Source organism: Hylaeus anthracinus, unplaced genomic scaffold (assembly GCF_026225885.1).
Source record: "Hylaeus anthracinus isolate JK02 unplaced genomic scaffold, UHH_iyHylAnth1.0_haploid 11985, whole genome shotgun sequence".
Classification (NCBI taxonomy): Eukaryota; Metazoa; Arthropoda; class Insecta; order Hymenoptera; family Colletidae; genus Hylaeus; species Hylaeus anthracinus.
Window position 1 is genome coordinate 8,855,994 of NW_026534333.1, and position 26,256 is coordinate 8,882,249.

At 39.6% G+C, this 26,256-nt stretch overlaps 3 protein-coding genes across 7 annotated transcripts in view; 1 reads left to right on the top strand and 2 right to left on the bottom strand.

Annotated features, from left to right (window-relative positions):
• LOC128887171 (dipeptidyl aminopeptidase-like protein 6) overlaps window positions 1–13,948 on the top strand; it is a 147,621-nt gene extending 133,673 nt beyond the window's left edge. For all 5 annotated transcript variants that reach the window (XM_054142765.1, XM_054142766.1, XM_054142768.1 and 2 more), the window contains 9 exons: window positions 1,181–1,255; window positions 1,617–1,669; window positions 2,023–2,580; window positions 3,136–3,454; window positions 4,046–4,224; window positions 4,291–4,513; window positions 4,579–5,023; window positions 5,306–5,511; window positions 6,042–13,948. In XM_054142765.1, the coding sequence (XP_053998740.1) occupies window positions 1,181–1,255; window positions 1,617–1,669; window positions 2,023–2,580; window positions 3,136–3,454; window positions 4,046–4,224; window positions 4,291–4,513; window positions 4,579–5,023; window positions 5,306–5,511; window positions 6,042–6,143 (2,160 nt within the window). In that variant the 3' untranslated portion in view covers window positions 6,144–13,948. The remainder of the gene's footprint in view (window positions 1–1,180; window positions 1,256–1,616; window positions 1,670–2,022; window positions 2,581–3,135; window positions 3,455–4,045; window positions 4,225–4,290; window positions 4,514–4,578; window positions 5,024–5,305; window positions 5,512–6,041) is intronic.
• A 1,001-nt stretch (window positions 13,949–14,949) lies between these two features.
• Window positions 14,950–26,256, bottom strand: part of LOC128887186 (meiotic recombination protein W68) — a 69,051-nt gene continuing 57,744 nt past the window's right edge. Inside the window, exons 2-5 of the mRNA XM_054142799.1 lie at window positions 20,306–20,426; window positions 19,658–20,112; window positions 15,875–16,232; window positions 14,950–15,428 (exon numbers count right to left, since the gene is read on the bottom strand). Coding sequence (XP_053998774.1) covers window positions 15,128–15,428; window positions 15,875–16,232; window positions 19,658–20,112; window positions 20,306–20,421 — 1,230 coding nt within the window. The 5' untranslated portion in view covers window positions 20,422–20,426 and the 3' untranslated portion in view covers window positions 14,950–15,127. The remainder of the gene's footprint in view (window positions 15,429–15,874; window positions 16,233–19,657; window positions 20,113–20,305; window positions 20,427–26,256) is intronic.
• On the bottom strand, window positions 16,534–19,352 carry LOC128887174 (pre-mRNA-splicing factor CWC22 homolog). Its single transcript, XM_054142775.1, has 2 exons — window positions 19,068–19,352; window positions 16,534–18,899 (listed from the first exon to the last, which is right to left on the bottom strand). The coding sequence occupies exon 2, from the start codon at window positions 18,890–18,892 to the stop codon at window positions 16,745–16,747; it is 2,148 nt and encodes a 715-aa protein (XP_053998750.1). The 5' UTR covers window positions 18,893–18,899; window positions 19,068–19,352; the 3' UTR covers window positions 16,534–16,744.

Here is a 26,256-nt window from a genome sequence, read left to right on the forward strand (position 1 = left end):
AAAGTTAATCGAAATGTCTTCGACTTGGTAAAAGAAGCGCTAAAGAGAATTTATGATCACTGCAAAATGAGTAGAACTCGGAACAGGTCTAGGGAAAGCTCCCCGAGCCACCATGCCATAATTCACACATCCGCGATAATTTGTATACCTTGTCAGAGTTTGAACGCAAGTTCAGTATAACTGTGTCTCCTGTAATGCACCTAGCGATCCATCACGATCGACGCAAGCGTAGGGTTTCTGTTTCATGAAACTCAAGCTGAAAGACGTCACTGTGACGACCATCAGGCTTCTAATCACCCTCGGTGGTATCAATGTTGACGTCCGTGATGAACTCGATGCATGCAATAATCACTGTTAGAGCTGTTTCAGTTAGCGAGCAGTGACGGATCTAGAAAAGCTCCGAGGAGAGGGCTATCAGTAAATAGATCAACAAATAGATTAAATGGAAAAAAACAATTCAGCAAATGTATAGAATTAATTATTTAAATTCGAGTGTCGCTGTCGGATTACAATAAATTCACCGTGAATAACTGATAGGATGCTGCTAATTTAAATGACATTATCAGAGAACGCGTATACTTGTAGTGCCTACTAAGCGAATACGGAGATGACGCAGCGTGTGTACAATGATGGAAGATAATTTCAATCCAAGCCCGGTAGTTCAGCAATGGCCCACCATCGAAATTCGGTCCAATTTAATGCATGCGCATACGTGCGCTGATAATCATCAACCGTTCGTGCGTGTAGTTTAATAACGTTATACATAATGGCTTCGAACGTCGAGGAATAATTAAAGGCTGTCAATTGAAGAATCGTTTGTATCCATGAGGAATCGCCACAAAAATACTTTCTTGTACAATGAATTCTAGGACCTCTGCTATGCTTTTTCATTCTCAGTATTTTCTCAGTGGATTGTTTATAGTCGCAATTAAAATCATGTTTGCTTTCAATGGGATTTAAATCCGGGAATTGGGATGAGCTATTCAAAGATCTATGTTTTACTTTCGACACTTTTGAAACCTAAGAACCCGAGAAAAAATCAGAACATATCTGAAAGATGAAAACGTCCGTTTTGAAGGTGTTGGAGCTTCTAATTTGCTCGGATTTATCCTCCACCACGGAGAAAGTGAGAAAATACAGAACACACACAACCGTAAATCTTTCCTGACTTTGTTTTCAGAGACAGCTGAACGTTCAAGGCTACCAGTGCAGCTCCGACCTACGTTACGTGTTGTTCAAGCACAATGTCAAGCCGGTGAGTTATGCGAGGGCGGAAATATTTTTGGCGGTCTTCGGTGCGTCATTAGAGTACTTATCGCTGATTGGTTCGAAGGAGAAACGAACACGTTGCGAAGAAATTACGTCGAATTTACAAATCTTGCACTATCTCTGATTTCTGAACTTAATAGCTTGCTCTACATAATTCTACAGCTACTCTAATAGGAAAACCTTGAAATAATCTTGGGCCTGAACATTTGATCATTTGCGTTGGTATAATCTTAAAATAACTTTGAAACTGATTATTCGTGCAATAAACCGGAATAGAGGGATAAAATGACCAATAAATCTTAAACAACGCACGATGAACTTTAAATCAAACTATTCGATTCTTCCAGGTGTTCAGACACACCTTCACCGCTTACTATACAGTCTACGACGTCACGAACGAGTGAGTACGCCCCTATACATTGTAAAAAGCTACTTTAACTCTTTGAGGCGCATGATTATAAAAGAAAAAGAAAATACAAGTTGCACAGGAGAACAATGTCAGCAACTTGCTAACGCTTATTTACGATACTTTTAGCGATACTTCATAGTATTGCTATATGAATGAAAAACTTTAAATGGAATAGTAAAGCTAAGCAAAAAGTGGGATAGTTTTTAATCCATCTAATTTCAAAGAGTTAAATTGATAAGAGTAGAACCCAGTACTAATAGTTGGAAGCTGCAATGGGACAATACTCTGCTAAAGTAGTTTCGGTTTCATAGCATCTGTCATTAGTCTTTGACCGTTGCTTTCAGTCATCACACACCTCTTCGCCTGCACGCGTCGCGAAGGATGCAGCAAACGCGACTGCAACACGCCGCCTGGTTAGGCAACACATCGGGCCTGTTGATGATATCCGAGAACGATATTTACGTGAGACTGGCGCCATCCGCGGCAGAGGACGCACGACTGACCGACACAGGTGTTCCTGGTGTGATTTACAACGGTGTTCCGGATTGGTTATACCAGGAGGAAGTGATGCCTCGGCCAGAAGCAACCTGGCCCAGCCCGGACGGCACGCATCTTCTCTACGCTACCTTTAACGACACTAAGGTCACTGCCTTGGAGTTCCCCTGGTTTGGTACGCAGCCAGGTCACGATGGAGCCAGCTCAAGTCCTCTAACCACACCCAGAAGAGGCTCCTTTCCGCCGTCGAAGTCTGTCAGATATCCTACGCCCGGGTCGTCCAACCCAGAGGTCGATCTGCTGGTGATGGAGCTTAGCAATGTGACGAGTACGAACGGCAACGGAACCATGAACTCCACGTTGGCTTTTCGAACAAAGCTTAGGCCGCCGCCTGTATTGGATGGACAGTAAGTGCTTTTGGAGCCAAGTTTTATAATTTTACGAAATACTAGTGCCACACCACCAGACAGTTCATGGTTCCTAAGTTCCTAAGTTCTAGACTCAGGGTACCTAATTTTAAAAATCCCTTAGTTGTGAAACTTAACTCTATAGTTCACAATTTTTCAAATCGGGGCAAATACAAATAACACTCTACCGCAAAAATTCTGATGATAACTGTTCGATTTAGTGTAAAAATAATTATCTTCAATGGTGATGTGACCTTTTTATAACGTAGATGTCTTAATTCTGCTAGGAACAGAGCATAAGTAATTCTTTATGTTGCATCTTCCAATATGTATGTCTTTATTGATGCATATGTGCATCGATGCGCACTGTACGGTTAATCCGAGCAGTACTCAGCTAACTCGCTTAGCCCAAGTTCAATTTAGTAGAATCCAATATCAATGATTTTTCCATATTTAATGTCTCTGAGCTCGTAGGACTGTGTGCTGATAGCTGTCCTTGCTACGTCACTCGTAACTGTATGGAGTTAACTGCATTAGTTTGCTTGTCAATTCCAGAGAGTACTATTTAATATCCGCCGGTTGGGTGGGCGAAGACTCCACTCAAATCGCCGTCGTGTGGATGTCGAGGTCGCAGAACCTGTCGCTGGTATCCGCTTGTCGTGCGCCCACGTGGGAATGCGAGGAGACTCACTCGGAAAGGGCGCCCGAAGGGCAGTGGCTCGACGCTCAGCCTCATCCTGTTTTTGCTCCTGACGGCGACAGCTTCTTACTGTTGGCATCCGTTCAGGAAGGCGACAAGGAACACTTCACCCACATCAAACACGTGACCCTGACTCAGCAAAGGATAGCGGTGCTGTCTCATGGCCGTTACGAGGTGAGCAAATCATCGAAGCTAGGTAGATGAAATTACCCAGTTATCTCATAACGTACATAAGATATGAAACACCATATCGTTATATTTGTAAACATATCAATGATTTATATCGTTCATACGCATATACTGTACGTTCGCTATAATGGACATTAATAGGGTTTGCGAATATATGACACGCAAAGCAAATTATACTTCAGAATCTGTTTCATAATTCATTCATTTCAATTCTATAATTAATTCCTTCTACCAAATTCTTTTGTATTTAATATTTTTTTCTATCTCTGTTAGTTTTTTCGATATTCAATTAAATAGGTATTTCGTTCATATCTCTAGGGTAGTTTTCACCCCCTGAACATGAATATCAGCCGATACAAATACTTGCGGGTCGAATATTTTTCAATGTTTGTCTTGTGTACCAAGTTTCATTCAAATTAACGTGTGACAGTTGGGTAATGTTTAGTGTTGTTTAATGTTGGCTAATTATTTCTGAATAATCACTACCTCGATAATTTTCCATTACCCGAATCCACAGTTCTACTAACCACGATCCTTTACGATTAACTTGTGCGATGTTCCCGTCCTTGTCATCAGGTGAGCGAGATCCTAGCGTGGGACACGAAGGGTCACCAGGTGTACTATTTGGGCACCAGAGAGAGGAGGCCCGGTCAGAAACACCTTTACGTTGTGCGTGATCCTACTGCCGACGATCCTCGACGTTTAGAGCCGCTCTGCGTCACGTGCGATCTTGGGGAAGTCCTTTGGAGCAGTAGGTAAGTGCATCGCGTACCTTTTTAATAATCATTTAGATGCTGATGGCTCTGTACACCCTGTGACAGATTTTATTACACCAACTGTACGCATTTCGGCGCATCCGTCAGTCCAGCGGTGAACGACGCGACGCAGGGTTACTACGTCCTCTATTGCGAAGGTCCAGGTCTCCCCCTGGCAGGCATACACTCGACGACTTCCCACAAGATGATCCGCATGCTCTACGACACGAGAATCCAACGGGGGGACAAGCTTTCTCAACTAGCGCTGCCGACACGAAGAAGTTTCGAGGTATTTACTTCCCCAAAACGTTTCAAGGACTATTACTGTTCAATCCTAACTTCGTACTATCTTAGGTGCCACTGCCTCAAGGCTGGAAAGCTCAAGTGCAACTGTTGCTGCCGCCCTCGTGGCGTGAAGAGCTCAGAGACGCAGCCTTTCCGGTTCTGGTCGAGGTGAACGGTCGTCCAGGGAGCGAGGCGGTCACAGATCGATTCAAGATCGACTGGGGTACCTACATGTCGAGCCACAACGACGTGGTGTACGTCAGGCTGGACGTACGAGGTGCCAGGGGTCAAGGGAAGAGGGACCTGTTCAGGAGAATCGGTGGCGTCGAGGTGCAGGATCAGCTGACCGTGCTGAAACATCTTCTGAAGACCCTGAAGTACCTTGATGTCACGAGAGTCGGAGTGTGGGGTTGGGGATACGGTGGCTACGTAACCGCCATGGTGTTAGGAAACCAGGAGAACCTGTTCAAGTGCGGCGTCGCCGTGAACCCCATCGCGGATTGGCTGTATTACAGTGAGTCCACGAATGTCAGATTCGAAAGATTGTTCCTTTTTGATGTTGGTATACGCCAAGTGAAAGGAAATCTTACTCGTGTTTGCGAATTTTCTAAAGTGTACACGTATGCAAATTACCCACAACGACATCAACTGTTGCAAATACAAATTTCCTTTCATCTGAAAATTTTTAATTTAATTGCACATATTTTGAACATTGTCAAATATATATACAAAAGAATAAAAACAGAAGTCTAGAGTCTCTAGATCTGGAATCGTAAGTCCACGTTTTCTGATGCAGATTCCGCGTTCACGGAGCGAGTCCTTGGCGCTCCAGCCGAAAATTACAAGGGTTACGTGGAGGCTGACCTGACTCAACGAGCCAGGCTGGTACCGAGTCACAGCCTCTACCTTCTTCATGGTCTAGCTGACCTTACAGCGCCTTACACGCACGGCGTCGCCTTCGCCAAGGCACTGTCCGAAGCGGGAATCATCTTTAGGTACCAGGTAAGGAGTTTGGCAAAGTATGCTTTGGAACTATGAACTTTATGAACTACTTACTTATAAACTCAAACTTGAAGTTTAATAAACTTCAAGTTTGAAATATCATTTTTAGAGCACCTAGAAAATCGTCTATTACCTGCAACCCCCTCTAATATCTATTGCTTCTCTACAACTGCTACATCTACGTCATTTTCCTAATCTCTGTTCTTGTATTCCCATCAGTTACGGTACAATGATGCCCGTTCAACCTCTAGATTGAACCATCGCCTTTGGACACTTAGAAATCCATTGCTTCTCTCTCTATCTGTTACCTTTACATGTGTCCCTAATCTCTTAGCTCTTGAGTACAATCTAGTCCACCGAACCTCAAGTTTGAACTATCACCTTTGGGCACATCTATCATCCCTTTGACACCTCACTAATGCCTATTACTTCTCTACTGGCTACTACTACGTCTCGATTACTTCCTTCATCTCTGTTACCTTCACCCGTTTTCTCTACCCTCGTACAAAGACAATCGAACGTTTCAACAGAGTTACGCGGACGAAGACCACGCCTTAGCAGGCGTGTTGGAGCACGCTTATCGTTCCATGGAGGACTACCTCGCCGAGTGCCTCTCCCTGGACGCGTCCTAGTGCCTCAAGCCGAATACTCTCTCGTTGTCTCTAGCTCGCCTACTTCTGATACATCCCGGATGGGCGTGGATGCTCGCCGAGAAGGCTCACTGTTCAGGATTAGACTAGTTCGAGAAGATTCTCAAAAGCATCCCCAGGTGATCGCCAGCGTGACGGAACGCCGCCGTCGTTTCGAGGCAGAGGAGAGGAAGGCTTGAGAGGGATTGGAAGGTCGCGTGGAATAGGGTAAACGAAACGATGCCTGGTCCTTCTTGGTGGCGAGGATGCTTCGATCCGTAAAAGTAGGGTGTGGAAGAGAAGTACGTGAAAGGGAAGCGGTGATGAGAGGGATGAGGTAAACTTAGCGTTTGTATAAGTAATATCGTTGATAACGTTGTATATCAGCCTGCGGATTCCTCTTTGCTACGAAGAAAAACTCGTTCACTTTGCTCTCTGGACGCGCACCCCGGGAGATATTGTAGCGATCCAACCCCCCTAACATCCAGAGGCGTATCTAGTTAGAACTGCGACGCAGTTAGCGGGCCAGTTAGTCGACAAGCTCGATCGACACGAAGGGCGACTTAGGTGAAATTTCGATTCGCGTTAGCCTGCTTCTCGCGTGGTTGCAAGCTCGCCACATTTTGTATACCAAAAATCTCCATTATCTGACGGTGACACGACACTCGAATGAACATTAAGACGCGAAGACCGATGATGATCGAGCGCATCGAGCTTAGCGCGAGCTTGCAAGCTCGCGACTCAAGATTTTTTATATCAAGCCTCCGGGTTCCCAGCGCTCGAGAAACTGAAGTCCGCGCCGGGGGGGGGGGGGGGGGCGTTTCGCTTGAAAGTATCGAGCTTACCGAAAGCTTGCAAGCTCTCCTCGCTGTTTTCATGATCAGCAACGGTTCCAAGGGCCCCAGAAAGCTACGAGGAACCGTGGATTGCCGTTGCAGAGCTTGGAAGCGCGCGTCTTACGATTTCCCCCTACGGCGGCGTCAACGAAAGAGTCAACGGGCGAGATGAGGCTACCGCCCTCACCTTCTATCTTGTCTAGATTTAATTTTTAGCAATATTTTCAAATTTTCCTATTAAATTTTAACAATATTCATTGTTGTCATTAGCATTTCTTATTTTTTATATCTCATCCACTTTTTTAATTTGTAGTGTAAACGTTACTGCGTTATTATTGTTCTTACTTTGTTGTCGTTATTGTTGTTGTGCTCTGGTGTTTGTTACGATCTATTGTTACTTACATTCATAAGTTTATCCTCATTAAAGTGCAAAGCGATACACCAACAGCGTAAAAGCTTTATTCTTACTCTTTCGTTTAATTGGATTCCCCAAAACATAGGTCCAGGAAATAGAGAGTTTAAAGTGGAACAACCGCGGAGGGTTTTATTCAGTTTATTATTACAATCTACCCGAGTATTCGCTACCTAAAGTTCGTGTTCTCCAAATTTGAACAAAACTACATCCATCGAATGTTACCTCTCGAACTGTCAACCAAGAGATGAAGGAATCGGTGATCGTTGAACGATTTCGAGAGGCTCTTTGTCGAGTCGATTCTTTCGTTGACCCCATTTATGGCTACACTACCGGTGCCTCCCTGATTTCGGGGAAAAAGCTGGCTATGCCTATGCGATGAATCGTCCAGGGGTATCGACACACCACTCACCATTAGAAAACGAACGCTTAGTCCTAAGTTTTGTGTTGTACAGCTTGGCGCCTAGTCTATGTACCATAACGTTACACGCGTGAACGGAAAGGAGAAACAATTTTCCCCCACCCGTCCCAATCCCAGAACCACCGTTTGAACCTTGAATATTTGTATATATCTATACACGTCTCGTGGAAGATGTCCCTCGGTGTAGGCCGCGTTCCCTCGACGAGGTTCGCGGGTGTTCCCGTTTGTCGTTGATCGTTTGTTGTACTATATCGCTAAGGTGTACTATAAAATCAGTTTCCAGAATAAACTACTTATGTAAGTAAGCGACGCGAGGCTTTAGGGTAACGTTCCGATTCACCGTATACTTTAGCTCGTTCCAGAACGCACCTCGTCGCGGGCAACGAACCTTATCGTATACCTTTTCTCGATCAACACCAGACCGCTGTCACGGTCCTGACGGAGTACGCAACACTGACAAGGGGACATCTCCAATTGGTCCACTGGAATCTAAATAAACTTTTGTACGAAAACGGAGCTTGAAATTCTGAAGATAGTTACGTTAGTTTTGTGTGCTTGCGGTTAATAGTTTGGAAGATATTTAAGGGTAACGTTTGATAAGGTTAACCATCCTGTAACAATTACTTGTAAAAATGATAAAGTAGTGTTGTTGATAGAGTGGCACGTTCCTGATACGCGTATTCGAGCGATGAAATAGAGAAGGTAGCCAGTCGGTAGAGAAGAGTATTCCGTCGACAAAGTAGTGTATACTGTCGGTAAGGTTCGATAGCGTACAACTTTAATTGATCGATGGAATTACCGACAGAGTATTCTACATTGCCAACACCACGACCTGTTTTATAGACCGAGTGTTCTACATTACCGAAGAGATATAGTTTTAACGGGAATAGATGTATAAGTACCGAAATACCTTCGAAAACTTTGAGTTTAAATATCATCTAAAATACTAATCAAAGGCACTCAAAACTATATATCATTATCTTCAGGATTCCAAGCTTTATCACTATGCAGAAGCTCGCTTAAATATTAGCGTACCCGTTGGGAAAGCCCTCTTGTAAGCCGAAGATTAGGCGGATCGATGTTCGTTCCGGTACGGTTGATGTTGGATGTTATCGTTCGAGATCGATTGAACTCGCGAGATCCGTTTCGAGAATAATGATCAACTTTCTTGTTAATGACAGTGATTAGTCTCCAAAGATTCGTTCAGAGTTTTAGGGTTCCTATAAAAAGCTGCCAAGGCAGTAGCTCAGCTCAAATACAATGAAGAGCATAACTGAACTAGTAACAATAAGTTTCATGTAAACTATTCGTACACAGTGGATGTGTTACAATTTTTTATTAGGTATTTGATAGAATTTGTTTAAGTTTGAAGGTTCTCGGGTAAGTGCCAGGTGGTTTCTCTTAATTCCCTTATCGATAGACCTGTCAAATTCTATTTGATTATCTCGCTAGTTCGATGGATGTGGATGCAAAACGAAACGAAATGTTCACGGTTGATCGTAGAAGGGTCGCGCTCGAACGAGGAGAGTCGCACGTCGCCATAAACGCTGCCTGCCCAGCAGCCCTTAAATGCCGACAATCAAGGCTAGTGCAACTAATCAAACGATAATAAATAGAACGGAGAGGATGAAGAAATTACCTAATAATATTAATGTATCTTAGATGAGTGATGGATGCGATTCGTCCACGTCAAACTGTGTCGTTGGCGCCTCGACGGGGAAAGAGGAGAATATTAGTATATAAGACGGAAGTGGAGAGGGAGAATGAACCTCACAGGTGGGAATTCCCGTCGAGGTCATCGTATATAGACGAAAGTAGACACGAGGGATCGGTAGATCGGGATTACGTGCTTGGTGTCGATTGGAGAAAGTACAAAGATGCAACGTGTGACGAAGGAATTAGCTCTTTGATATTACTTTAGATGCTCGAGTTAAAAAAATTGCGGAAACTTTGTCCCTTTCGTGGAGAATTCTGTAAGATTTAATTTCTTTACTTAATCTTTAATAGACTCGGAGGTGGAATTATTGAATGCAAATTATGAAATTAATTCAAGATGTGTGTTATACATAGTAAGAGGATTACAAACTATTTCGTTTGCTCTAAAATTCGAAGGCTCGCCAATCATTTTTACTACTTGTCTACTTGCTTGCGTTGATGGAGGACGTTCTACAAGAAAGGTACCAACAAAATTCAAATTTAAAAATTCCCAAAATACCATCCCAAAGAAAGCAACCAAAACGATAGAATCGCACGAACTTTGATAGATTTCGATTCTATACAAAAATTCAAACATCGACGAAAATCTAACCGATCATAAATTGAATTTCATTTTTGCATTTGTAAGAAACGAGAAAAGACGAATGCAATTCCTTCGCCACGTGGAATGGACAGAAACGTCGTTGTTTCCTCGTGAAAGTTCGCTTCGCGATATCGTCGATCGATTTTCCCGCGCGAATTCGAGAGAACTCGAGACTTCACCGAGCGGGAAACGAAAACAATGTGAGAATGAAATACAGCGAGCGCGCGTGAGAGAGAGAGAGAGAGAGAGAGAGAGAGAGAACATCACGAACGAATGAATGCGAGCGTGAGTGTGCAATCGCAATCAATTATTAACTATAATAACGGCAGAAAGTGCGGCGAAATAAACGTAGACATATAGGTATGGGTCTGAGAAACGGCAGGCAAGCAAGACAGAAGCAACAACCACGACAACAACCGGAAAAACGCAGCATGCGAAATAACGTGAAATTAATCGCAAAACAGATGAAACCTTGGTAGCAGCGCATAAGGGTATCTATAAGCTTTTGGTAACGTATTATCGCCGGTAGGCTAAAGAGAATTAATAAGACAAAAAAAAAACACAGAAAAAATATATATATATTATACATAAAACGAAAGAAAGCGGTACACGGAGGAGGAAGAGAGGGCGACACGACACGCAGGACATCCGAGATTAACACAGAGAAAAAGCAAAGAAAAATTAATTCACGCGGAACTCGAGAGTTCAAAAGCATCGGGCCCGTGCGAACGAAACTCGAACAAATTCGTGAGTACATTGTTTTTCCTTTTTTTTTTTGTACGAACAATGTCGACGACAATGGCACCATCCGAGAGGACGCAAGAATGCAACGTCCCTCATCTATGAAGAAATTTCAATAATTTTTTTGGATCATCAGTGAACATATACGAATTTAAGAATTGTTTGGAGAGTATTATCTAGACTTTCAGAATAGTATGTATATTTTGTAGTTCGTAAGATCCGAATAACATCATTTTATTTTACTCTGGCGCTTCGACTTCCACTTTAGCTTTTCGGAAATATTTGATATTTATCCAAATTAAAATAATATTTTCCTTTAGACAATTCAATTCAATTTTAAACGTCGTTTTACCTATGTTAATAGTATATGGTGACAGAGATGACAGTCTTTGTTTATAAGTACAGATACAGAAAAATGATGAATCCTTCTCTCTGGTTGCGCCATTGTTCGACGAGATTCGCTCGATATCCGAAGAAAGCGAATCGCCCGTCGACGTTCGACGATTTCGAGACGAAGGGAGATAGAAAATGTTAAGAGTACGATTCGTTAACGGGGGAAAAAATAGTAATAATAATAATAATGCGTCTATTTGAAATTATTTGGATAATCTGTGATACTCAGATTGACGATTATTATCGGTTATTTGTCGGATTTATCCCGGGAGGTTTGGTGTCCGCGGCACTTACGGTGTTTCGCGCGTTTTTAACCAGATGCATAGCGAATATCGAGGTATTAATAAATAAGGTATCGATAAAGAAATTGTTCGAGTAACGCACGCTCGAAATCGAGTCCAAGCTCGAGAATATACCGCGAATTCTGCAATTATCCTAAACTACTGCTCATATCTATTAGACTCAAAACGAAACTTCAGGTTTCCCCTATTTATTTGATCGATTTATTTACTTATTTATTTAATGATTTTATTCGCTATCGGAAAACGAACAAAAAATATATCAGTGAATCAAGATGTTGTATAACTTAACCCAATTGCTTTTGACAAGTCAATTCAGCTCCCGTAAAACTTATTTACTTCGTTCAATCAATTATTTTAATTATATATTTTTTTAATTCTCTAGTTATTCCATTTTTGTATTTTTTAATATCTGACTTTAAAGTTGATCAATTAACCCTTTCGCACGATAAAATTTGTAGTTCTCTACACAGTATACATGGCATACAAAGAAACGTACATGCAACTTTAGAGGTAAATTCAATATGCACGATAAAAAAAAGATTGCTTATACTCGAGTGCTTTCTACTTTCACAGAAAATAATATATTAACAGAATTTCGGGGTCAGAAACTTTAATTGTCATTCTAGCAGTTTGAAAGCCACTGCTATATAGCCCACAGACAATAAAGTTTCACTAGTAACAAGATTAATGATACAAACAGGTACACCGATTACTTGAATTCTATTTCACATCAACAATGAAAATTAACACGAAACACGCGGACTTTCTGTACATCTTTAACAGAAGGATTAACCACTGCAATTGAGAGAACAACTTCAAGGCTTGGACTCGGTTTCAGAAGCGGCCTACTCGTCTCGATGTCATCAGAATCCTCGAGGTGATCGGATCGTCCCGAGCCAGCTCGAAACCAGAGATGAGCAAAATTCCAACGAAACGATACATAACGAGTAACACCACTATGCAGAAATTTATTCGTCGCGCTTATTCCATTGAACCGTTATTCGGATAAGCCTATATTTACTCATACGCGATACGCAACTTCATTTTATAATTTTAATCGATGAAATAACGGATCAAAAATGTTTACGTTTTATTAGTTGCTCGGGATTCGTAGGAAGACAAGAATTATGCCCATCTCTGCTCGAAACGACGTCTGAACGATCAGAGACTCGGCAATCAGAGCAGTCGGGTGAAATTATTGCCCAGCGACTCGTCGCGTCGATTCGACTGTGCTCCGCGAGTGTGGCCGACGCGCTCGGACAATTGTTTTTTATATAATATTCGCATGGATCATCCAACGATCGCAGCGAATTATCGTACGGGAGAGGCGTTTCTCGATAGTTTCTCGTGGGAGGCAGCAGCACGCGGATCGTTTCCACTCGGTTTTTTACGATATTCGCACGGACCTGGAGAATCATCCACGAAATCGGCCACGATCATCGACGATCGCTCAAAAATTCATGAAACCGTCGATAATCAATTCATTCACGACGTTCTTTTTCTTTACTCCTGACTGTATGTAGACTCCTTGGCACGGTGTGTGAATATTACAAGGAGGGTTTATTTAATAAATTTCTCTACGTTTTGAATTTAATAAACACGCTGGAATGCATTCCAGGACTCAATGATATTTACATCTGCGAGAAAATATTAATAAGGTTGTTAAATATTGTGACTAACACGTTCAATCTATGTTCATTAAGTTGAATCTGTTTCAGAAAGTCCATTATACAATACGCTCGTTGATATTAAACAGGTTATTGGAAGATATAATTATAGAGAAAGGCTTATAGAAAGAATACACTTATCATTACTTTAGTGTCACATTGTACACACTCTTTAATTTCTCAAGCTAAGTTCAATTATTGAATAGCATACAAATCCATTTGTGCTGAATTTTACGTAACAATGTATATTCTTTCTTCGTTGCTTTATATGCCTTCTTCATCTTAATATCCAGTTACTCCTTCAACGAGAGAATATTTAAAAATAACGAGTAACTAAACGAAAGCTTCGATAACCCCGTTCACTGTCTAAACAAATACGTTTCGTTGGAAAAGAAAAATGTAATATTCATCGCGTTTCTAATTTCACCACGTTTTAACCCTTGTCTACATTCAAAGAAAATTTTACTTCTTGATTGTTGGTAAGAGCTACATTTTGAGAAAGCAGAGTAGACAGGAGGCAAGTTCGACTTCTTTCTCTTTGATCCTTTCTTTTCCTCGAGTGACTGCTAAAATGCTTCGAAGACGCCGATTTCGCGGATGTTGTTCAAGGTATATTCCACGTAACACCCACGAGATAATCATGTTACTAAGACTCTGCGTTTTTTAATATCAGCGAGGCTCGGCCCGGACAACGGGCGGACAAAAGTGTTTTCAATAAACTGTTACATTACCTGATGCATCTTTGTTTTCTTTCTACCATGTACCGAAGATCGGAAAATTTTTATCTGGATACAAATTTCAATCAACGAATAAAAATAACAAGCTGAAACTAAAATAGAAATAACGAAAATTGGAGAATGAAAAATTTCACAGCGTATTAGTGAAAATGTAGCTGTTGGATCGAACAAACGTCGCCAATAAATCGTTATACGTTGGCTTTGTTTATCTTCTATTATTCAAATAAAATTTTGCCCTTCTCTGTTGCAAAGATCTCATAGAAACCTAAATATGATACTACTGGATACACGTAGACGAACAATCGCGTCAAACTTCACTTTAAACCTTTGCTTGGCTTTATACGTATATATTTATACGGACACAATTTTGACTATGCAAACGTAAAAAGAAGATCGAAAAATGTTCAAAGAGAGGATATTTTGACAATATTTTTCGCAGGCTACATTTTGAATTTTCTCCTTGTTTTTTAATTAAAAATTATGAGCCTGCCACGAAGACGCAGAAGACGCAGAATACGCAGAAGACGCGTAAGAGGACTGTTGAATATCGAACAGGGTAAAAAACGGAAATCCGTTCCATCGTTTAAAGAGACTCGGTAAAAAGTAGTTTGCAACAATTCTGGGAAAACCTTTTGGACGAAGCTTTTAGTAAAAATTAATCGGTAGCTTTAATGAATAAAGGTTATGCGAACATTGCTACGCCACGAGGTCGAAGAGCACCAAAAACATCGGTTCTCAGACGATTAAATGCAATCCACTGATTCTGTCGAGAAGATCGTCGAAGAGTAGTGTCATTTATTTAGGATCTTATCGTAAAGTCCCCGAATTGATCGATTTGGAAGACAGCTGTGGCAGTCACGAGGCAAACATAGCCAGGCAAACAGACGTGTCCAGTTCAAAATCAGATAAGGTAAACTAGTTTATCATTATTTAACGCGTGAAGTAACCATATAAATCCTTTTATAAAAGAAAACACAAAAATAAAGAATTCGGTAAAATAATTCATCTCATAGTTGATTGATACTTTCATTTTTAGCGTTCATGGTAGTACAGAAGATAAGTTTCCATTGGTAATATTTGAAAGATTAAAGGACACGTAACATTTTTTTTCTTGACTTACACTCCAGGATTACTCTCTTAAAAACAAAAAGTTCTAAAGAACAGTTCAACACGATAAAGTTAAATGTAATCGTTTCCCTTGATCTTGCAAGGCAAATAGGTGGCGATTAAAAATTTTCTCGAGAACGAGGACACACTTTCTATCTCCGACTTACCCATCCGCATTATTTCCAGTTCCTTGAGAAAAGCATGGGTCATGTATGGTCGACCCTCGATGGCTGCCAATTTTGATAAATCGAATCCAGTGAGGGAAACGGTACTGGCTCCCAATGCTAGTAATTCGGACGGATGAATCCCAAGCCAACGTACTTTTGGACAGGCCAGGCTCTCCCTCTCTTTGGACAAAGTCGCTGAACCGAAACTGTGGTTAAAAGATCAATAGAAACATACTTTATTGTCTGGGTTCTTTTTCAATTTTTTTCCCCTTCTTTTGGAATAAATTTTTGAAACGACTTGTATTGCCTTGTCTAAGACTAACTTCTCATACATTTAGATACCTAATAAACGATACGAAGTATTTTTTATAAATATTTCTAGAGCTTTCAGCGTGTGACTCTTTTTTACTTTTTACTACTAATCAACAGATTTATTTAGATAATATAATTTTTTATTTTAATTGCTATGTGAAGTTAGAACTACCAACGTTTCAAATCGCTTTCCGAAAAGTTTGCAACCCGCTCCGTGAAGAACTAACAGATTGATTAATAATTAATAAAATAAAATGAAATAACTTTTCGCCAAGTATCTATAAGAAAGGAACAGATTTTTTGAAAACTTTGTCTATCAATTTAGTGCAATTCGATTTACCGATAAACACACATGATGTCCACACCGAAAGGATCCGCGTCCACGATTATGTAAACCGGAAGTTCCATTTTCTCGGACAACAGTTTCACCAGCATTCTGGTAGCCACATCCGGGTACCCTTTCCCGGTGACCAGAATGCAATTCAACAAGGTAGGGCAATCGTCCTCCAATAATTTTTGAAAGACAGCGTCTTTTTCAACGATCAGCACCATTTTTGCTCTAGTTCGAACAGAAACTACATTCGACGCCATGAATGGAATAAGTGCTCCTCCCGGCACCGTGCAATCGACGATTCGATTGTTAGTTAACGTCAACGTCAGCTCACCTGCTGCTAGTCCTTTCGATGTTGGTAGAAGATCTAAGTAATTAATTAAAACAACATCCGCGGAATTAAAATGTCAACTAATTGATATTCTCATAACAAGCCTTAACAAATATATTGATCATGGACAAGTCGAGCTACAAAAGTGGGACCTCTAAAACACTAGCTTTGTCTAATAACATTTCATATCGCTAATATTTTTGAAAATATTCGGTCGTGTATAATGAAATTATTTTATTAATTTTGTTTACAACTTGGTAATGTGGTAATTACTGCTGTAGCTAAACAGGATAACATTGTATTTGGGGTCTACCATCGCTGTAAACAATAAAAATAATTATTGATAAAAATATCTTTATTCAAAATAAGAAATGTTTGAAGAACATTATGATAAATATATACATTATGTTATAGGTACTTATTTGTATAATCGGCCACAAAAGTTGCATACTCTCGTTAACAGTGTATTTACAGGGTTTCTAAATGTATCATTTAGAAAATGATCGGAACCACAGAGGCGAGGGAAAAATTATTCGTGCAAAAATGTTCTACTTGGACTTTTTTGTTTTACGCTTTTCTTTTTTCTTATGTTTCTGTTTTTTGGGTTTTGAAGCCTGTTTCTTTTTTCGTTCTTTCCGTGACTTTTTCTTTTGTTTTATCACTTCGACTGAAGACGCGTCTGACTCGTCCGAACTTGAACTACTAGATGATGACGAGGATGAGGATGATACATTTGAACTCTCGGGGACAGACTCGTCGGTATTCGAAACGCTTCCGCTTTTTTCTTCTATGGTAGGTATTATAGTGGGTTTGGGGTGAGATTTTAAATGTTCTCTTAAATCGTCTGTAAGCCCGCCCAAACCAATGGACGTAAAAAAGTTTATAGCGAAACGAGTATTTTTTGGATCATCCCTGGGGAACAATCCTTCGAACGCTTCTTGTAGCGTAACGTCTTTAACGCGTAGATTAAGCTTCGATAATCCCATATACTCGGAAAGTTCTTGAAATAAGATTTTGATAAATATTCTATTCGAACTTGTTGTGTCTTCTTCGGTTAGTTTAATGCAAGATAATACTTCCCAAGATATAGAGTCAGTGAATAATAAATGAGCAAAAAATTTTGACACGTTACGCAACTTATTTGTGTCTAAACGGTGAATCGTATTATACGAATCGCGGAATATTTGTTCGAATGGGGTAACATACATTTTATTAATCGCACAAAACCTTCCAGCTAAAAGCCCGAAAAATTTCTCATACGTTCTCATTTCCGCGCAACAGTCTAAAAACATATGACAAAGTTCAGTTTCCTGGCCAGGTTTTAACTGCATTTTCATCAATTTATGTGCGCATTCTTCGAAATCAAGCGACGAGTGTATCGTTAAATATATCGTTCGTCTAAGAGCTGTTAAATTTGTTTCTGTATTATCTATGATTACATCTTCTTTCCCTTCTGCTACGGCAGTGCTACTGTCTTCATCCGAACTTTCCTCTTCGTCACCTTCTTCGGATTCTGAACCGCTAGCGTCCGAACCTAATATTTCTTTACTTAATTGTGTATATTTCTCTTCGTTAGTGATATATTCTGCATCAAACTTAAACACGTTCAGTATGTCTTGAGAATCAGTTGCTTCATCTAGTGTAACTAGATGGGTAAACTGATTTTCTTCCTCGACGAGATCAAGTTCTTCTGGAACAGCTTCATGATCTTTAAATCCATCTTTTCGTACTTGAAACATAACTTCTATCATATACTGAACTCTTTTATCTAATTGCCCTTCGTGTAATATGTTTCTTAACATTTCGAATATAGCTTCGATACCTTTCCTAGATACTTCGGTTAACTTCATACCACATTCTTTTAGAAATGCAATTGCTACTTCGATTGAATCATCTGTTGGTGTCTCTACCAATAACGTTAAGATTTCTAATGCTAAAATTTCATGTGCCACTCTTTGGTTTACTAAATGTGCTATAAAAGTTCCGGAGGATATGCAAAGAGGTTTGTCATTTCTTCTAAAACCGCGTTTGAACTGTATTACAAGACGTTTTAGTATTAATTCTCCGATATTAGGAAATTTTGAATTGATGATTGCGGTGAGAGCCGCGTAAACAGAAGTAAAGGTAGGCGAGGCTGCTTGAGCTTGAATTATAGATCGAGCAAGCAAACCTCTACCTCTAACAATATTTTCCTTTAGAAGCTCTCGAGTTATAAGTCCAATGTTACTAACATTAACTTTGTTAATATGACCATGTATAGATTTTTTGAGGGCTTCCCATGCAATACGCTGATACGCCGCTCCTGATTTATCTGTGATTTCTGCTTGCATCATACGTAACTTTGCAGGTGGAATATAAGCACCGCCAGTTCTCGAAGTTAATAACTCAACTGTTCGATTCTGTCTTTCAGTTGCTTCATCAGGAGCATTTTTACCTTGTTTTTTCTCCATTTCTTTATCAATAACTTTGTCTTTTTCTGGTTTCCTTCTGACATCTTTCTCACGATCTCTTGATTTTTTTACATCTTGTCGTCCATAATATCTTTCACCTGTATATTCTTCAGAATCATAGTTTCTCCTGTATTGATCGTTTCTTTTACTACTTCTATCATTATGATAATGTCTATCTCGTGAATTGTGTCTATGACGATCTCTGTCATAATCGCTTCTGTCCCTTCTAGAATGTGACCTCTTCATTTTTAGGCTAAAATTCGAAAACAATAATTTTATCTAGTTTTTCATCATGTGTATGATCTATTCAGTACACAGAAAATAAATTTAGGATTACATGGAACTTGATTCCTAATTGTATATTGAATACTAAATTTTTATAATTAGCAACAATAATAAATATAAAATTAATTGTTCTTACCTTTATAAAGAAACGTAATAATGTTCCAACAAATTTTCACTAGTTTCTTCTGTAGAATAACCTCAAATAGTTATTCATAACTTGTTCCACGGAATACACAAAATTAGGCACACGAAAGAATATTAAATTCTTGACAAGTCAGCTTCGATCACTTAATTAGCACTTAGTTATATTAAATTACACTTAGTTGTAAACTATTAAATAGTAAGCGTTTGTGATTGGCATGCAACAAAACCTGCAGCCTGCATTCAACCAAGCTTACGAACCTAACCTCGCTTTCTTCCCGCGGAAATATGAAATCAGCAGATGCTACCAACAAACCTTGACAGAAAAATATTACTAATTATATATAGTATTCGACAAATTATTATAGATTGGGTGGTTAAAAAGGTTTAAACATAATTTTACAATTCCCACTTTTGTCTTTGAATGGAAAATCAACCCTTTGAATTTGAATATTAAAATATTAATAATATTTTCTGTGTAATTCATGATGAAGGATATATACAAAGAGTTCTTGTTCGTATTTAATTATAGATAAAATTTAATTAAACGGTTATCATCATTTATATAATTACGAAAGGACTTACTAAGCTCCCATGGCGCGCAATTCAATAAATCGGCGAGGTGATTCACCGCTTGATCTACGAATCTCTGATCTGGCGCCAAATTTAAAGTCTTCTCATTCTTCAAATCATAATAGAGGGATCTTCTAGTGATGGTGGTATTTGTAATTAACAAACGATGTGCCGCAGCCATTACGGTCATTATTAAAGCAAACTTGTCTTTGCTTTTTCTTCTTGCAAAATCGATGACGGTCCTTTTATCATTTTGCGTACATTCTTTATCGATTTGCTCAGTTTCTTCGAAAGAGTGCGATGTAAAATTTAAAGCACAGTCAGAAAAATCATTTTCTACAGCAGTTTCAGGATCCATTGAAGTGTAATTATGTGATATTGAGTAGGAAATTTGAGGCAGTCGACCGGAACATATTTGTTGTATTATATTTGAAGTTATGTTCTCGATACGAGCTATTAATTGTGTCCTAAATTTAATAAAAAGAATTCCTCCAGAATACTACTTTTTTTTCACAGAAAATTATATTCATTCCATGTCATTTGTATTAGAGTAGAATTATAGTACAACTGATACCGAATAAAATGTTTACTAAATGCATGAACTTGTTTTGTGTTATTAAAAGTATTTCTTTGATTAAAAAATATTAATTTTATATTTACCTAAACTCTGTGTTATCTACGATAGATACATCGATCTTCTTTTCTTCAACGTTTCCTATTTCACCGTCGGTAAACACGAAACTACTTCCGTTTACGTTTTTATTCATTCTTGACATTTAATCTGAAACAAATTATTCAATTACGTACTTGGAAAAATTGATCTCTTTTTACAAATTATTTGATTATTTCCATGACACATTTTGAGACAGATTCTTAATAAATTTATCATGTGCTCAGCAGATAACTGCGAAGGCATTCCTTAATTTCTTTATGAATAACAATATATTTTTAAAATTATTGATAGCAAGTATTTAACGTTACTAAATGCAACATTTTTCTGTTTATAAAATTCTCTTCCAGATAAATTGCATTAGTACGATTTAAACATCGTACTGAACTCTATGACAAAGTTTCTTGCCTATAGATGGCACAAGAAAAAATTGAATCATTTTGTAGTAGCTATCTTCTCTACCAATGATGATTAAAAGTAAAACAAGTTTTTGAAAATTGTTTAAAACATTATTTACCATCGCTTGTTGATATTGCAACGTTTGAGATGCATTTACCATATATCAACAAGGATTATTTATCTTCACCTAATATTATATACACATTTCATTCATAACCAGCAATCAATTAATAAATTCGTTCTGCTTAAATTAAAAATAATATTTAAAAATCCTCCAGCTATATATAATAAAATCACTTGTGGAAAACCATTTGTTATCGTCGTTAAATCGAAAATCGATATCGAGTGCGAGTGTAACTTTCCATTAAAGATCAAAACCATTAGCGAGGAGGAAAAAAAAAGGATGAAAAGTCACGAGGTCGAAGAGGAAGGATCCCAGTTTAGACGGCACCGATGTCAGATAAAAATCTATCACCTATCCGAACGTAACATTCTCACAGCAATAAACATATTAAGTTCTACGGTGGCTGGACAAGTATTGATCTCTGTCGCGTTGGTCCCGCTGACGGACGATCGACAACGATTCTTCTGTCCTGGAACGATGCTCGTATCGAGTAGCGAATCTCAAGAGAGCTGGACACCCCGCTGCGCATTTGTGAGCGTCGACCATTGAACGCCGCGCTTGTGAGTGCACTAAAGACACTCGAGGACCTCATTGTGCCCCACGAAACAGAGGCCGTGCTGCAAAACGTCCAATCGCCACGAAATCCGTCGTAGTCTAGACTAAAATACGCAGGACATTATCCAAATATTTGGTTGGCCAAAAATTTCGTTCGGATTTTAACGCACGAGTAAACAGCGATTTTTCTTATACCAAGAAGTATATTCACTTTATAACATATTATCCATTCTGTTCTATGATATTTCCTCATTTTTTAAACAAATTCTACTCAGTGGAAGTTCCAATGGAAACAGAAACCTTCCGAACTGCAGAGAGACGACAATCATCACGAACCAAATGAATTTTTTGTCCAACCTAATATTTTCTTTCAGATTCTTTTTCTGCGTACACTGTAGTAAAATAGTGTGAATAATTTTGTCCTAATAGATGTAAGAACTCAGCTCTTCGTGAATATCTCAACAAATTGTTGGATTCACTGTAAAAATATTTATTACCAGAAGTAAAGATGAGGGCACTTTATACAAGGATTGGATACATTTCTTTGCATAGTTAGTAGTTTAATGAACGAGTGGAGTATTTAAAATATCCCTGCAATTGGTAAACGATAGTCAATATATTCATAGAAAGGAATGTTTAAGTCGTTCACATTTTCCGTGCCCCTCTTTAAATACTCCCCTAAAGGTTAAACCACCCCTACTTTGGTAAACGCCACAATAGAGGGTTAATAAAGTGGAGTTTCCTCAGCGTTGACAAGGGATATGAATGCGAATGACAATCGTCGATTTTAATGAAACTTCTGTATGAAATGATTCTTGCACAAATTTTGGATATGCAGCTTTATATGTGACTTTCGTTTCGAAACAAACAATTGAACTTCCCAACGATGCTTTATTTGGCACCTAAAGATTCTTCACGGACATTTTGCATCCGCAGATGCAACATAAATTTCTTTCGATCTCGGATGTTGTGGATTTCGTGGATGTTTTTGGGACAGACCACTCCAACGGACAATGAATACTAACGAGCGACCGCGGACGTTTGCGTCGCGTGCCAAAACATTTTAGGGTCACCGGAACCACCCCTCCCCGATCGTTTCTGTCTCTTTTCCTTACGAATAGAAAATTTATGACGTACTCTCTTGGTGTCGCAAAAAATGGTGTTCATCATCTTCAGAAGTTACTATACATTGCACCATATTATGGAGCAGGAATTTTATAATTAGTCTGCGAATTTGATATATTTTGTATTATATATGAACATGACAAGCATATACTTAACGTATATAGAATGTATATCGAATAAAATATTAATGCTTGTAAAATATCTTCTAAATATGTAAATATCTACATTTAATTTTGCGAAGAATAACTCATTTTCTATATACAATTAGTTAACTTACAATTTACGTTACGTGTTATGTAGTTATTGCTGAAGTGCGAACTTTTTGCTTGTCAATCAACTAAGAGTTCACGTGCTATGTAATTCTTCAAATCTATTCTGCAATTCAAATTGCACAAAACTTTTGTTGAAAGTGGAGGACTACTGAGGTTGCATGCAACAAACCGTGGATGCAAAAGAAAACCAACGTACTTGTATTTAACTGTTTTTCATAAAACTAGAGTGGTCAATTTACATCGAAATTTAAAAGTTGAAATCCTATATTAAATAAACTCATGAAACCTTAAAAATACGAGCGGTGCTACCGTAATGCTCCTTGCTAACTTGATCTAACTAGCGATCAATGACAGCCACGATAACCCCTCTGCACGCATCGAATTCTCTCATTCGCGCATTCGTTTTGATGATTGCACACATTGCGGCCACTGATCGAGTCGTCTAAGCGTTAAAACGTGCGCCGATCCACGCAAACGAACAGAAGCGTGGAGCGTCGTCTTGAAAGCCCCGGGTCTCTTTAGCCTCGCATAAAGGGATTATTCACGACAAAATAATACAAGAACTCCGCTCGGTTTCGCATTAAAGACACTCCAAGATTGGTCCGCTATAAAGGGGGATAGTGTTACATTGTGCAACGAGTGCGTTCGAGAAACACCCCTGAGAATGCGCTCTCGAGGTCCTCAAATGGCCCGTATACGACCGCGTCCTCCTCAAAATATCGGTTGGAGGCCCCGAAGATCACGAGAAACTCGCTCGATCGGCCTAATCTCCGTGTTCACACGCGCGTAGCATTCGTGAAAAAAAGAAAGTGTTCTTCGCCATTCGACCGTAATCCCTTCGACGAATGTGGAATCGAAGAGCTTTCATCGACGGATTTGCTCTCCGCTAGATGAATTCAAATCGCGTGAATTTTTTTCCATCAAAACGCTTTTCAGATTTTCCTGTCGTAGCGTTGGCGTGAAGAATTTATCCCGCTTCCGGCGCGGGACTGTAGATCCGTAACTCGATCCCGTGGCTATTTTCCCTATCGAGAATAATCGAGAATAAACCCAGGCGACCTGGGTAATCCCTTCGACCGATTTCATCCACGAAAATCGAAAGCCTCGTTCCGTATTCAGACGACCGGCGCGCATGATCGAGTATGGAGAATGGCGAGGTACCTGTTCGATCCAGTCGACACCGACGATTCGTCAAATCCGTCAAGCTTGCATCCACGTGTGCTCCTTGGGGCGGAGAACTGCGACACGGTAGGGAAATTGTATCAACTTCTGTAAGAGGGTGAAAAAAGGAAGGACTAGTTGGACTTTCCAGACGATTGTATGGATGTTTATATTTCAGGTGCCATTCAAAATTGTATTTTGTGTCGATTCGACCTGTAATATGTGGGATCTTCGAGGTAAAGTAACCACGAACACAACACAAAATTTTGTAAAAAATCTGCACGCACACACGAATCACCTAATAATTCTATACCAAACAATAATCCAAACTACCAGTTATACGATAAACTCCCGTATAAATCGTCACAATATTTCAAGAAGTTAGATCTCAAAAATTTTATAAAAAATCTGCGCATACACGAATCACTGAACTTTCTGAAAGAATCACTGTGGAGCGCACCAAGGACTCGCGATCGATGTTGTACCTGTGAAAATGTCGTGACTTCCGGTTAGAGGTCAGCGAACGGTATACTTGAATCGACGTATCGACGATCCGAGGCGCTGAAAAACGGGCCAAACACCGCAAAACGTCGATAAACCGTCGGTCGAGCTATTGTGAGGGTCTGTAACAGTCGACGTCGCGGAGAGTGTTCAGATCGAATCTGCCTCACCTCGCTTGAACGGAGTTCCTCGTGCTTTTAAGGCGATACAGATAACATCGAATTTGTCCAAACAGTCGGGGGTTGCAGCCGAAGGAGCAGGGGTTGGTTAACGTACGGACTCTCGGGGCAAAGAAATGCAGATGGGTGGTTCCGAGTCGAAGAAAGGTGCGCTTCCGTGCCCTTTGTCGACTGTCGTTGTTCGCTGACTCGAGGAAATTGCTCGTGAATTTGTAACAGAATCAATTTTTTGTCGTTGATAGGATGTTTTTCCTTTGTTCCTTTTCACTTGCGCGATTAGTAGGGGAAAGCCTTCTGTAGTTTGTGTTATATTATTATTATTATACTGCGGATGTTTATACAAATTCATATTTTTATAGTATGTTATTGTTAATATTTTATATATTTTTGCATTTGTACACATTCTCATTTACCGTAAGTGCACGAACATCCGCAGTCTACTTATTATTGATAAATGTAATAGTTGAATATAACATTTGTATAAATTTACAGCGTACTCCTAGAGTCCTATAAACATTATTGTCTCGTTATGGACCATACATTTGGTTAGTTTTTGCGACGTGTACGGAACGAAGATGATAACGACGAGTAAGAAATTTCAGTTGTCATTTGGTGATAATAACGTGACGATACTTTCTACAAATAAATTAGAAGAATGGATATACGAAAATGACAAAGAATTTAATAATGCAGACATAGGCCCTGTTATTAAAAATTACAATGTTATGTTATTCAAAAAGACAATGACAAAACAATCGATAATAAAAAAAATTGGCCATCAAAAGGTCGCTGTCATTTTAAATATTCCACTGTATAGTGATACGTCAATAGAAACATTATTCTTGTTATCATAAACTCGTACAATTCTACACACAAATCTTTCCCAACCCTTCGCTCCAGTCTCAATTTAAACGGTAGCGTCGAATACGAACGATGTAACAATAAGTATAACCACCTTAAAAATACCACGATCATGTTCTACAGCATTAAAAACGATTCGAGAACAATAAAACCACTAACGATGCGCTCCAATCATCCGTCGAATGCCGTCTACGCGTGGCAAGTAACGAAAACCGAAACGTCGCGTCATAAAGCGTCGCGCGCTCGATCGTTGAGATCTCTATCGAGGCTTGTCGATATTCCCGATCACAAAAACCGCTCGGCAAGGCGAAAACGACGTCGACCTTCTGCTGTGATCAGAAGCGTGTCGGGAAATAACAGGTTGCCGATTTCCATTTAATTGGCAACTGATCGGACCAGTTCGTCTGGTATAACTGACCTACACTTAAGAAACCGATTACGCTCGCGGTTGGGCCCCTCTCCCCACGGAATCAGGACGGCATCCGAAAGTGGCTATCAAGGCGACAGTTCCCGTGGTCGTGGATACACCAGCCACCGAATCTGCCCCGGGGGCGCGAAGTCGACGAACTCCGTCGTTTCATCGAGCCCTGGCTCCTTTACTCCTTCTTTGCATTACTGGTTCCACGTTCTTCCTTTCGTCTTCTTTGTTTCAGCCTCGCAGTTTCTTTTATCGAGCGGAAGTCCTTGAGAAATTATTGGACTAGGTAGTTTAAAAATTCAAGTGTCTTAGGAATGAAGCGGCTCGGAATGTAAATATTTTACAG

Coding starts and splice junctions, on each gene's coding strand:
- LOC128887174 (XM_054142775.1), bottom strand. CDS start 18,892: ATGAAGAGGTCACATTCTAGAAGGGACAGAAGCGATTATGACAGAGAT.